This window comes from Euphorbia lathyris, chromosome 4, assembly GCF_963576675.1.
Source record: "Euphorbia lathyris chromosome 4, ddEupLath1.1, whole genome shotgun sequence".
NCBI lineage: Eukaryota > Viridiplantae > Streptophyta > Magnoliopsida > Malpighiales > Euphorbiaceae > Euphorbia > Euphorbia lathyris.
The window spans coordinates 92,066,467-92,080,961 of NC_088913.1; the positions used below are offsets into that span (position 1 = coordinate 92,066,467).

The 14,495-nt window shown below is 31.0% G+C and overlaps 1 protein-coding gene across 1 annotated transcript; it reads right to left on the reverse strand.

Annotated features, from left to right (window-relative positions):
- Positions 1–1,787: 1,787 nt before the first annotated feature.
- Positions 1,788–10,194, reverse strand: LOC136225736 (uncharacterized). Its single transcript, XM_066013834.1, has 3 exons — positions 9,848–10,194; positions 5,068–5,131; positions 1,788–2,040 (listed from the first exon to the last, which is right to left on the reverse strand). The coding sequence occupies exons 1-3, from the start codon at positions 10,148–10,150 to the stop codon at positions 1,871–1,873; spliced, it is 537 nt and encodes a 178-aa protein (XP_065869906.1). The 5' UTR covers positions 10,151–10,194; the 3' UTR covers positions 1,788–1,870.
- Between the last annotated feature and the right edge of the window lie 4,301 nt (positions 10,195–14,495).

The following is a 14,495-nucleotide window of genomic DNA, read 5'->3' on the forward strand; positions in this document are numbered from 1 at the left end:
AGCTTGGTACAGTAAGATCGAAGCCTACTTTGTACGAGAAAACTTTGAAAGATGTCCCAGCGAACACACACTGTTTACAAAGTCGAAAGGAGGTAAAATTTTAATTGTCAGCCTTTATGTTGATGATTTAATTTTCACAGGAAATGATAGAAGTATGTGTGATGAATTTAAGAATTCAATGATGTTGGAGTTTGATATGTCTGACCTGGGAAGAATGAAGCATTTTCTCGGAGTAGAAGTGAGACAATGTGCAGGTGGTATCTTTATTTGTCAGAGGAGATATGCAAGAGAAATATTAGCAAGGTTTGGCATGGAAGACTGTAATGCTGTGAAGAATCTGATAGTGTCTGGAACGAAGTTACACAAGGATGACAGTGGCGTTAGAGTTGATGAAACTCTATTTAAGCAAGTCTTAGGAAGTCTTATGTACTTAACTGTTACCAGGCCTGACTTGATGTACTGTGTGAGCTTGATAAGCAGATTTATGGTTAGTCCTACGATGTCGCATTGGCTAGCAGCAAAGAAAATTCTAAGGTACATAAAGGGTACAATCAATCTTGGAATTTTCTACAAGAAAGGAGGAAGCAATTTGAAGCTCTTGGCTTTTACGGATAGCGATTATGCCGGTGACTTAGATGATCGAAGGAGTACCTCCGGTTTTGTGTTTAAATTGGGGACAACAGCTATTTCATGGGCTTCAAAGAAACAGCCGGTAGTCGCTCTATCCACCACGGAGGCAGAATATATAACAGCGGCCTTATGTGCGTGTCAATGCGTTTGGCTTAGAAGAGTATTGGAAAAGCTTGGCAATGAAGAGAAGTCAGGGACTGTTATTATGTGCGATAATAGTTCCACCATTCAGCTGTCAAAAAATCCAGTTTTTCATGGAAAGAGTAAGCATATCGACGTGAAATTTCATTTTCTCAGAGACTTGGTGAAAGATGGAGTTGTTAAGCTAAGCTACTGCACTTCTGAGAGTCAAATTGCTGATATCATGACAAAGCCATTGAAGCAGGAGCAGTTTGAAAAGCTTCGTGGAATGCTTGGAGTGATCCATATTACTGAAGTAAGCTAAGTTAAGGAGAATTAGCTTAAGGGAGGGATTGTTGGTTATTTAGTTTCAATTAAAATAATATATGTGCTGTCCTTTATTGGTTAATAAAGTCCTAGTCTACTGGAGGAGCTATTCTTTAGGAAAGATATGGATTTGTTTGTTTTCAAATTACTGTTCCACTTTTTCAGCTTGTTAGGCGTGGAGTTGTTATTTCTCTGTAAGGCTATTTAAGCCCCTATTTGCTATTCAATAAAATATCCCTTTAAACTATATTCTTTATTGTTAAAGCTTCTGAAACTGACAGAACTTATGATTAATCTGATCCAAATGCTTTACCTCTATTTCACTCTATATCTATTTGTTCATCATGTTCTCTTTTTTTCTTTCTTTTTTTCTCTATTCTTTTCATTTATTTCTTTTTTCATATATTCTTTTAAACTTTAAATGGGTAAATGAGGATACCTGCGGGGTCGGGGATTCCCCGCGGGGCAGAGACATGGATGAATTTTGTCCGTGTTTGTTTCGCATGACGGGTATAGGGATTCCCCGTTTAGTCGGGGAACGGGAATGGGAACTCCAACCCCGCCCCATTTACATCCCTATCTCTATCTATCCTAATCAATAAACTCTTATTTTTATTTGTCCATGCCAATATGTGGAATCACCCGAACAATGCGTGCCACCCAAACTGGACAAAAAAGTTAACTAAGGGTCAAATCTATGAGAGAATCAATTGATCAATGACCCAATATAGAAAAATAATTAACCAGAAGTTTGATCTTTATAACAGGTAAATTTCAGTTTCTCAATTTAATATCATCTGGAGAAAAGTCTGGTGAAGAAATTTCCAGATTTGCCCTTTTCTTGACATGCTACATGAACATATCTTCCAAAATTGTCTACTTGCCTTGCCTCTCCTTGTGTATCTTTCTTGCATACTTTGCATGTTTTATCAACCCATCCCTCTTCTACATATGCTCCATCCACTAATCAAAACATGGAAACAAATTAGATACCATTAGACTAATTAATCACGTTACTGAAAGTGACAGATTCAGGATTCACTGATACTTGCAAGGAGTGTTTGGGGATGTTCTATGTTGATCTATATGGTTGCTTAATTGATATTAAAGTTGAGGACCAGTGACGAATACATGATTGCTCGGTTTGGGGGGGGGGGGGGGGGAGCGGGGCAATTTTACACGTGGTGTGTAAAAAAATTTGCTAAATCGGTGTCTAATAGAAAAAATCGGATTTAGAAAAGGTATAATAAATGAAAAAATTAGTAATTTAGATTTAAGAAATGTCTAACAGGCTAATAAAAATTAGAAATTTGGATTTATTGAGGGCCTAACATGTCAAAAAATTAGAAATTTGAGCTTAGAGAGAGGCATAACAGGCCCAAAAGAAATTGAAATTTTGGATTCACAGAGGATTTAACGGACCTGGACCAATTTTGGGTACTAATATAGCACCCGAGCTAAATTTCTTCGAAACAGGGGGCCGGAATCACCGTAACCTTAAATTTTATGGAGACAGAGGGGCCGAAACATCTCGTGGCCATAGTGGTTCCGACGGCTGGAGGAGCCCGGCCCACTGTCTCCGCCCCTTCTTCGAAACAGGGGGGTCAGAATCACCGGAACCTTAAATTTTATGGAGACAGAGGGGCCGAAACATCTCGTGGCCATAGTGTTCCGACGGCTGGAGGAGCCCGACCCCCTATCTCCGCCCCTTATGAGGACATAGTTTTGATGGAGTTTTCGGATGTTTTTTTTAGTAACCAGTGGGTGCTCAAGCCTCCGTGAGTCTAGGGCTATAAATGAGCCAAGCTTGAGCATAGTGAAGCTATAAATGAGCCAAGCTTGAGCACAGTGAAGCTATGCTCGAAACCTTGCGAGCCAACTTGATTATAGATTCATGAACAAACTCAATTATAATATTTATGAACACATGATATTAAAATACGGATAAATAATTTATTAGTCCTCTCATTTTTAACTAACACTTTGTTTAGTCCATATATTTTAAAAACACATTATAAGGTCCATATCTTTTGTCAATATTAATAATTTGGTCTGTCTGTCTATTTTTTTTTTTTTAGATTTTTAAGCATTATATTTGGCATAAAAAGATAGACAAAAAATAACAGAATAACATGGTCATTTTATATCGTACTATGATTGTCCTGAAATCCAAGATATGTTCAGTTAAAAATCTAAAAAATAAACAAAAATACCAAGTGGTTAATATTGACAAAAGATAGGGACCTTATAATGTGTTTCTCAAAATAAATGGATAAAGCAGTGTGTTACGTGAAAATGTGGGGACTAATAAATTATTTACCTTTAAAACACTTCTATAAAGGAGAGAAATGTAAAACAATGTAATTTTGTATAAACTTTAGTTTTGTGGATTTCAAATCAATACAATTAATGAGTTGTTTGCGAGCGAAGTTCATAAACTGAATTAACGAGCTGGTTGCGAGCAAAATTCGTTAACAAGCTCAAATAATTCGTGAGTGAACTCCAATTCGTCAATTATCTAACGAGCAAAGCTTAACTCGGCTCGGTTCGATTACAGCTCTATATGAGCCCCCTTAGACCAGTCACTGATATCTGCTAATTAAACCGTTTCAAGTCAATTGTGGTATGGTCACTCAAGTTTAGTCATTATTACAACATGATCATTAAACTTTAAAATATGACAATAAAATCATTAAAGTTTTGCTTTAGGTCACAATACAATTGTTTGCCAGGTGACATTGTAATGATGATGTGGACGATTTATAAGAGAGTTTTATGCTATGCTATGTGTCAACCACGCATAAAATCGTTTTTCACATAGCATATATTTGTTTGCCAAGTACATTAAATTAAAAAAAAAATTAATAATATAGTTATAAACTCAAGTAAAATAAAATTACTAAAATTAACTGTAATTTGACCCACCTAATACATTTCGTAATTTTTACGAATCGTCCACGTTATATTCTGGTGTTGCGTGGACACTAAATCGATCATTGTGACTTAGTCTGACGAGAACAAAATTTTAATGATTTTATTGTCCTATTTTAAAATTTAATGATTATGTTGTGATAATAGTCAAACTTGAGTGACCTAGGGTAGAACACAAATGTAATGAATTGGTATACGTGGTTATGTTTCAATTCGTGGTTATGTTTCAATTGATCTAAAGCTAACCTAGAAAATAAGAAGATAATTTAATAGTCTCTATATTTTTACCGTGTAAATTATATTTATGGCGATTGAGTTTTACCCATTTTAATATTATGATCATTGAACTTCAATTTTTAACGGTATGATCACTAAACTTTACATTTTTTAATATTGATGGTCACTCAACTTTAACCAAGTCCACAAAATGACTGTTAACAACCTCAAAATGAAAATATTTAAAAATTAAAGTTGGTCAAAACGACATTTACCATAAAACCAAATTTTTTATTTTCCAAAATCACCTTTTTTGGAGCTTTCTTTCCCTAAAAATTCACTATCTCTCTCATAACCAAACAACACCTAAATAACCTCAAAACGAAATTTTTCAAGAATAAAAGTTCTTTAGAAATATTATTAACTCTTCGATTTTTTTTATTTCCAGACCGTCAATGGTCATTTTGAGCCGTTGAATGGCCACCGGTGTTAAAAAATGTAAAATTCAGTGGCCATACTGTTAAGAATTGAAATTCAGTGGTCATAATGTTAAATGGGTAAAGTCAATGGCGGGTGTAATTTATCCTATTTTTAACTAACATACTATTTAGTTCTAGTATTTCAATAATATATTATTTAGTCTTCAGCTTTTATTCTACTCAACAGTCAAATCTCTTCAATATTAGAATTATTAAAAATTTAATTCCTCTATAATAGATTAAGCTGTTGAATAAAATAAAAATTAAGGATTAAATAATATATTATTAAAATATAAAAACTAAACGGTGTGATAGGTAAAACTGTCGGACTAATAAAAAAAATTGAATAAATATGAATTCAAACCTTCAACATATGACTTGAAGAAATCCTTGTATGTCCCTCCAATTTTCCTTCTCAAAGCACCATACTGTTCAATGAGAAAACACAATTACAACAATTTTTAAAGGATAATAGTATAAATATTGATTCGTTATGAATTAAGAGCAATTTTATCTTTAACGTGATAATTACAGATTTAATGTTAATAAATTGTGTAAATTTTAAACATCATTAAAAAAATCCATTATATTTAGTTAACAATGTTCTTCAGGGTAAATTACACCCATAGCCACTGAACTTTACTCATTTAATATTATGGCCACTGAATTTCAATTCTTAACGGTATGATCACTAAACTTTACATTTTTTTTACCACCGGTGGCCACTCAACACCTTAAAACGACCATTGACGGTTTCAAAATAAAAAATTCAAAGAGTTAATGATATTCTAAGGAACTTTAATTCTTGAAAATTTTCGTTTTGAGGTCATTCAAGTGTTGTTTGGTTAGGAGAGAGAAAGTGGATTTTTAGAGAGAGAAAGCTCCAAAAAATGTGATTTTGGAAAATAAAAAAATATGATTTCATAGTAAATGTCGTTCTGAGAAACTTTAATTCTTGAATATTTTAAGGTTGTTAACGGCATTTTGAGGAGTTAGTTAAAGTTGGCAGCCCACCGGTGTTATAAAGTGTAAAATTCAGTAAGAATTGAAGTTCAGTAGCCACAATATTAAAATTGGTAAAGTTTAGTGGCTATGGATTTAATTTATCCATGTTCTGCATCCACCAATGGATACGTGGAGTAGGAGGACTTTAGCACAACTAGTTGTCGGAAAATGTTAAAAAAAGTTTTTATAAAAGCTACATATGGGTTTAATTTTTTTTTTTTTACAAAAAAACACAAAAAATATTAATTAAACACTCGTATATCACAAAAAAAATATGGATTTTGGTTCGGTTCGGTTACTAACCGAATCGAACTGTCGCTTAACCAAAAGTAAAATATATCTCAGTGTAGGAACCGAAACTAATTGATAACCGAATATTATATAATAAAAGAATCGATTTGATTCTGTTCAATTACTAACCGAAATATATAAATTTATAATTTAAATGTCTAAATTATAAAACTTTATGCTGGAAATTATATTTATTTATAAAACAAAACTGTGTCAAGTTTCTTACAAACAAAAATAGTGAATGGACATAAAATTAAAATGCAATGGGCTTATAGGTGTATCGGCTTTTTTTTTTTTTTTTAATTAAGGGCTCCCTAGATAAATATTAGAGTCAATTACATAAATATCATAATTAAGTGCAAAATTACAACTAAATCGTATCTCCAAACTTAATTCTTAATATGTCATTATTTTCTATATATTATGATTTTACACTATAATTTAAAAACTTTAGACTCCAATTCATAAATCATAAACCATATTTTAATTTATAAATTTCAACTCTTAAATTATATTAAAAGTACTGATTTTACTAGTTTGGCACAATAAAAAATTATGATTTGATATAGTTGTAAATAGTTTTTGAAAGATGAATTTTTGTGTAATTTTCCCATATTATAATTAACTATAAAATTACTACTTAATCATATTACCAAATTTAATTCGGAATATGACATATTCTATTTATAATAAATAAAGTATGTTTTTACATTCTAATTTAAAAAATTTAAACCCTAATTCATATTATATTCTAATTTATAAACTCTAATTCTTAAAACATATTAAAAAGAGTAAATAATTTATTAGTCCCCTAGTTTTTACCTAATATATTGTTTAGTCTCCCTATTTTGAAAAACACATTATAAGGTTTCTATTTTTTACCAATATTAACTCTTTGATCTTTTTGTCTAGTGTTTTTAGACTTGTAATCATTATATTTTAGCATAAACAGATATATATAACAAAGTAACATGGTCAACTTGTATTGTATCTTGGTTGTCTTAAAAGCTAAGATATGTTCGGTTGAAAATCTAAAATAATAGATAAAAGGACCATAATATTAATGTTGGCAAAAGATAAAGACCTTAAAATGTGTTTTTCAAAATAGATGGACTAAACAATATGTTAGGTAAAAAACTAGGGAACTAATAAATTATTTATCTTATTAAAAATAATGATTTTATTGGTTTGACATATAAAAAAATATGACTTGCAATAATTGTAAATTGTTTTTTAAAAGTGTATTTTCATATAATTTTTTTTTTAGGTTTACTCAGTATACTATTTGATTTCGGTTAAATCAATATATTCTACAAAATAACCGAAATGGTAACCAATTATTAAACTAAGCCTTCATAAAAATCGAACCGAATCAGAGTCAAAGAAACCGAACCAAATTAAAATTTCGGTTTGGTTATCAATTTGGTCTTTGGTTATTTTGCACAATCCTACAAAAAAGCTCTCCAAACACCTCCTATCAGTGAATTCTGAAACTGTCACTATCTGCCTATTTGAGTTTCTATAATAGACAAATATTTTTTTTTGTTCATACTTATAGAACACATGATAAAAATCTAAACAAAATAGTACTAACATGATGTCATGTATATGATAAAATTCATGACCAATGAGAGTCGTACATCTTAAAATTAAAAGTAAATAATTTATTAATTCTTATTTTTTTATCTAATATAGTGGTTAGTTCTCATATTTTAATAGTGCTTTTTAGTCGTATAACTTTTATTATATTCAACTGTTTAGTTCCTTAAATATTTAAATTATTAAATAGTTTAGTCTCTCAAATATTTAAATCATTAAACAATTGAATATAACAAAAGGTAAATATTAAACAGTATATTATTAAAATATGAGGACTAAAAAGTGTGTTAAGTAAAAATGTAAACATTGATAAACTATTGGCATAACAGACTCCTAAACTAAAACTTTAAAGTCAATTAAGATCTTAAACTATCAAAATCATTAATTAGGTCCTTCAGCTAAGCAAGAATCGTCAATTGAGTCCTCATCTTATCCTAAAATCAGAAACTATGACTATTTCACATGGACTGTAATGATTTATGTGTTTGCTCAAATAGTTTGGTGAAAGACGGTCTGAAACTGTTCAACCGAATGATTTTTTATGAGGACCAATTGATGATTTTTTGCATAAACTAAAACTTCAAAGTTAATTAGGATCTTAAACTACCAAAATCATCAATTAAATCTTTGAGCTATGGCAACGGGTAGTATACCCGCAGGTAGTGACAATCCTAATCTCTTATCCGTTTATTTTTTCGTTACCCGTCCCATTTGAATCGCGGGTACCCTTTCCCGTTAAAAACCAATACATAAAACAAAAAGTATTACAAATTTAAAATGATAAATTTAGTAAATCATCCATAAATAATTTATCTACAAATTTAACTAATATTCCAAATTCAAAAATTCTATATCAACCTTAATCAATAAAGATAAATTGGTTTAGTGTTTAAAGTCAAATATATGGCAGGTACCGAGTAACGGGTATCTTAGAGGACCGTCTCACACTCATCACAGGTAATTTTTTTAAGCGCACATATCTGTCTCATAGCTTTTTATATAGAGTACGGATAATCCCATTAGTAGGGGTGAGCAGAACCGGATTGAAAACCCAAAGACCAAAAAAACCGGACCGAAAAAATCGAATTATAATTTGGTTTGGTTCGTTCCTAATTTTTAAGTTAGTTTAGTTTTCAGTCTGGTTTGGTTTGGTCCGGTCCAAAACTGAACAAAACCAAACCAAAATACAATATGTACTACTTTTAGTTTTAAAGTTTTAAATTAATTAACTAATTATATATAGAAAAGAAAAACAATTAAATATGTTTTTTTTTCTGTCAACTAATTATATATACAAAAGAAAAGCTAATTATATATGATTATTGTCTTTATATAATTGTTTAGTTAGTCAAGACACAAGTAGTTGTAGGTCTCTAGTGCTTTATTTGGTCTAAATATAAATCAAACCAGACCGAACTGAAATAATTCGATTCGATCCAGACCAAACCGAATTATAATTTGGTTTGGTTTTTAAAAATAGAAGTAATTTGGTTCTGTCCAACTCGGTTTGGTTCGGTTTTTAAACCAAACCGGACCATGCTCACTCATACCATTAGGATCGGGTAGTTTCGAGTACTCATTGTCATCCCTATCTGAAACTGTTCAACCCAATAAATTCCGATGAGGACTCAATTAATGATTTTTACTTAAAACCAATGTTTTGAAAACCGGACCGGATCGGCTAGTCGAACCATGAACCAGTCAAGTATCCGATCTGGTTTTAGTTATACAGGTTTAACTATATCAGACCGCATCAAACCGGGATCGAACCGCGAATCAGTATTGAACCAGTGAATAGGATTGAACCTGGTTTTTTTGCTATTTGTTGAAAAAAAATATTGAATTAAAGAAAAAACTAAAAAATTAGACATTAGCATATTTAATTTTAATTTAACTTATTGTGTTAAACTATGAGTTTAATTTTAGATGTGTGAATTTTTAATTAATGTGTTAAATTAAGAATTGGTCATAATGTGTGAATTTTTATATTATTTATATGCATTTTTAATTTTTAATTAATACGTTAACTGAAAAATTATTTATTATATGAATGAAATTTTTAATTTTATATTCAATGAAATATAATTTTATTTTATATATATATAGTTATCAGATTGAACCAGTCTGGTTCAACCGATTGAACTTATTAAATTTTAAACCAGTTGTCTCACCGGTTTAACGTCCAGTCCGGTTTTCAAAACATTGCTTAAAACGACTGCCCGAAAACCAAAAATTAAAAACACACTTACTTGTTCCCTAGTCATTCTGGTGCCGGAAGTGGTATTTTCTCTAGCTTCTTCAAGAAGTTCAGCATCTTTTTCCGACCGAACTTGAGAGAAATCCAGAGCTTCAGTTACACTGCTAAACAAAGATTGTTTATTCTTTTTCTTCTTGTCCTTCTTATTTTCGTTGCCGCCGTCGTCCGATTTCGTCGCAAAAACTCTCAAGTTATTATTATTATAATAATAACCTCTCTGAAACCTATTTTCTGATGAATAAATTGGAGTGAAACAGTTTTGAGATAAGGGAAGAAGAAGAGTTCTAACTCCCATTTTTTTGGAATTTTTTTCTTTCTTTGTTTTCGAATTTAATTAAGGTTACTGTTTTTATTTAGTCAAATGTGGCTGTTCTGAGCCGATAAATCAGAGCCACTCACAATTTTTTTGGTGGCTAGAGAAAAACTACGTGGCTCTTTATCATTCAGAGGAGAAATTGAATTTAATTTTGGCTTAAATTTGGATGAGAGTTGCAAAAATTGTTATCCTCTTGTTAGATATAAGGTTCCTGTTATCTCTGTAAATAGATTCTTATCTGGTTAGATTTTCAATTTGTCTATAACTCTAGTTATGTAGAGTTCTAATACGATTATACTTGTGTATTGTATTCCTATACAAACTACTATTGGCTCTACTATAAATAGACCTGTCTATGGGTCGGACTGGACTGGACCTATCGGGTTTTTAGGAAAAAATGTTCAGTCTAAGTCCAGTCCGACCCATGGACAGGTCTATCCTTATACGAGGAGGATAACGATTTTTGCAACTCTCATCCAAATTTAAGCCAAAATTAAATTCAATTTTGATTAACTAAAAAACAAAACGAACACAGAAAAACATATGTACAATAAAACTAGAAATTAAAAGGAAAGAGTTAAACAAATTTGAGGCTTGTATTAACAGTTTTCTTAAGACAGATGTCGTCACTATCGACGATTGTCTCCCAGGATATAACAGATTACGCGAGCGAGCTCAAACCGTGTGTAGGCTCGTTATCACCGGAGTAAGAAAATAAGAACACTATGAACAGATAGAGAACATAAATATTCAGAGAATATTTATTTTATCAACAATTTTTCAATCACTTGTGAATTTGACAATCCATTCTATATAAATAGAATTCGAAATGATGTCTTTTCACGAACGAATACGACTGTACACGAACAGACACGACTGTTTGTGTACGAACACGACTGTTCACGAAGGACACGACTGTTCATGAAAGGAGGTATTTATTGGTATTTAAATTAATATATAATTTTATTCCAAATTTTCCAACACATTCCAGTCCAGTCCACTATTAATTTAGACAGGCTTGGACCGGGCTTGACTGGATAGGTTTATATATGGGTAATTAGTATCGGTGGTCACAAAAGTTTAGACAATGTTTCTAAAAGGTCATGAAAGTTTAATTTGTCTAAATAAAATCACTTAATTTTGTTTTGTCAATTTGGACGTTTTTCGATCATTTTTTCGTCGAAATTGCTCACGTGGCATCTAATCACATATTAACACCATGTAACATAATAAAAAAGTTTAACCACAAATTAACTCAAGTAAATAAGGATTGTTAATTAAAATTTTAATCATAAATTTAAATTAACCTACATGGCATAAAGGACGGTCCAGTGCACTACGCGTCCCCGCTGAGCGAGGGTCCGAGGAGAGATTCCACCACAAGGATGTCTTGGGGGTAAGCCTTCCCCTGCCAATTTAATTGGCAAGAGGCCGCTCCTAAGACTCAAACCCGTGACCTCTTGGTCACACGACAACAACGTTTACCGCTGCGCCAAGGCTCGCCCTCATTAACCTACATGGCATATCGAATATTAATTAAAATGTGTAGTTACATTTTTTTTAATATGATAGGTGACATTGAGATGCCATGTGAATAATTTCGGCAAAAAAAAATGATCGAAAAGCATCCAAAACAACTTTATTGGAACAAAAAAAAAACAAACTTAAGTGATTTTATTAAGACAAATTAAATTTTTGTGACCTTTTGGAGAATTGTCCAATATTTTGTTACCATCGGTGCTAATTACCCCATATGTGGTGATATTTTGACGGGATAAGGTACAAAAATACTACATTTACAAACATGAGCAATTTTACCCATAACGTATAAAATGGTTCAGTTTTACCACTAACGTTGACAAGTTAGATCAATTTCAAATATTAACATTAAAACACATATATTTTTATAATAGAATTATAGATTAATATTTATAAATATTTGATTTTTTTCCAACTCATACAAAAGGCAGTATATTTACAAAAAAAAAAAAATTCACGTCTAATCATATGTTTGTGATTTGTTACTAATGATAAATAAAATAATGCACATTTGAAGTGTAGATGACAAGATTCATAACCGATAAGATAGTTTGATGAATTATTTCTCAAATTGACCCAACTTGTCAATGTTAATTAGGAATAAAATTTCTCTTGGTTGCCAACTTTAGGGGTAAAATCGCACTATTTTAGACGTTAGAGGTAAAATTATTCCTGGTTGTAAACATTAGGTGTATTTTTACACATTATCTCTACTTTGACATGTCACACGTCTTAAAATTTATTTATCACATATATTTTTTTTATGTGAAAATAATTAATTAGATTAAGAAAACCTTAAACTAAAATCTATCAAGTTAAGTGTCAAAATATTATCACGTGTCAATAAAATAATAGTTCTGTTAAGTCTCTCTTCAAATTGAATGAAATTTCACCAATTGGAATAAATTAGATACCAAATGTGACCAAATAATAGATCAAAGATTAAATGACAAAATAGTGGTTTAAGTCTTTAATATTTTAGGATAAGGTATCAAAATGGTCTTAGGACTCGTTTGTTTTACCTACTGTTTGTTGTTGTTGTTTGCTATTGGAAAAGGCTGATTTTCCAAAAAACGGAGATTTCCTGCTTTTGTAAATGCTACTTTTCATGTGTAAGAGGCAAACATGATAGGCAAATTATTAGAAGCATTCGGTTCTCCATGTCAAATTGAGAACCTCTCATACATATTTTGACACGTGTAACACAGACTCACATATATTATAAGAGACCCCACTATTTTAATTATTACGTGGGATCACACTACACGTGTCCAAATGTGAATTAGGGGTCTTCCGAGTTATATGAAAGACCGGGTGTTTAATATAAGAACTCAACAAAATGTCGCTAACCAAACACTTAAAACTTTCCATTTTGAGGTGAAAAGTCAAACAGAGACATGAAAATGAACAATCAAACCTCATCTTAAAGTTATTGGAGAAATGTCAATTTACTTCATGTACAAAATAGCACTAGTTTAAACCCAATATTTATGAAATTGTGTAAAATGATTTAATTGACACAATTTTATAAACTTAAGTGGTACTCATACAATTTCATCGTTGAAATTAAATTGGTATTATTTTATACGTGGAGTCAAATTAACATTTCTCTAATAATCTTAAGGTGAGTACCTTATCTCTAATTTTAAAAGTTGGGTCGAATACTGAGCAAATTATTAGAAGCATTCGGTTCTCCATATGAAACAGATGATCTTTCATACATATATTGTCATATGTAATATAGACCCATATATATTATAAAAGATCTTATTGTTTTAATTATTAATCAGGATTATAATATACGTGTCCAAATATAAATTGAGGGTTCTTCAAATAAGATGAAAACTGGATAGTTAATATAAGAATAATATCTTTGAAGATTTAGTTGTTTGTGGCTAGGATTTCATTTCTGGGAAGACTTAAAATAAAATAAAGAAAAGGGATGGATAAAGTGAAAGAAAAAAAAGAATTGCTTTTAAGGTTATTGTCAGTTTGAGCTCCACGTATAAAATAGCATGAATTTAGCTCTAACGACACATGTGATTATTAAATTTTGCCCATTTTAATATTATGATTATTGAACTTCAATTCTTAATAGTATGACCATTGAATTTTACCCTTTTTAATATCGATGACAACTCAATTTTAACTAACTTCTCAAAATGACCGCTAACGACCTCAAAGTGAAAATATTCAAGAATTAAAGTTGTTCAGAACGACGTTTACCATGAAACCACATTTTTTATTTTTCAAAATTACATTTTTTGGAGTTTTTTCTCTCTAAAAATTTACCTCCTAACCAAACACCACCTAAATGACCTCAAAACAAAAAATTTCAAGAATCAAAGTTCATTAGAATATCATTAACTCTTCAAATTTTTTATTTTAAGACCACCAATGGTCGTTGAGGTGTTGAGTGACCACCAGTGTTAAAAATTGTAAAGTTCGGTAGTCATACTGTTAAGAATTGAAATTCAGTGACCACCAGTGTTAAAAATTGTAAAGTTCGGTAGTCATACTGTTAAGAATTGAAGTTCAGTGGCCACAGTGTTAAAATGATAAAGCTAAGTGACCATGGATGTAATTTACCCTATTATATGATTATAGCCTCATCTTATTGACACAATTTAACCTTAGTATGGACTCAATTTCATAAACGTAGCCATCTTATAAATATTGAGGTTAAATTGGTGTTATTTCATACTTGAGGGTCAAATTGATAGTTTCCAATAATTTTAAGTCATTTAGTTACACTATATCAAAGTCGAAAAGCAATTTATCAGTT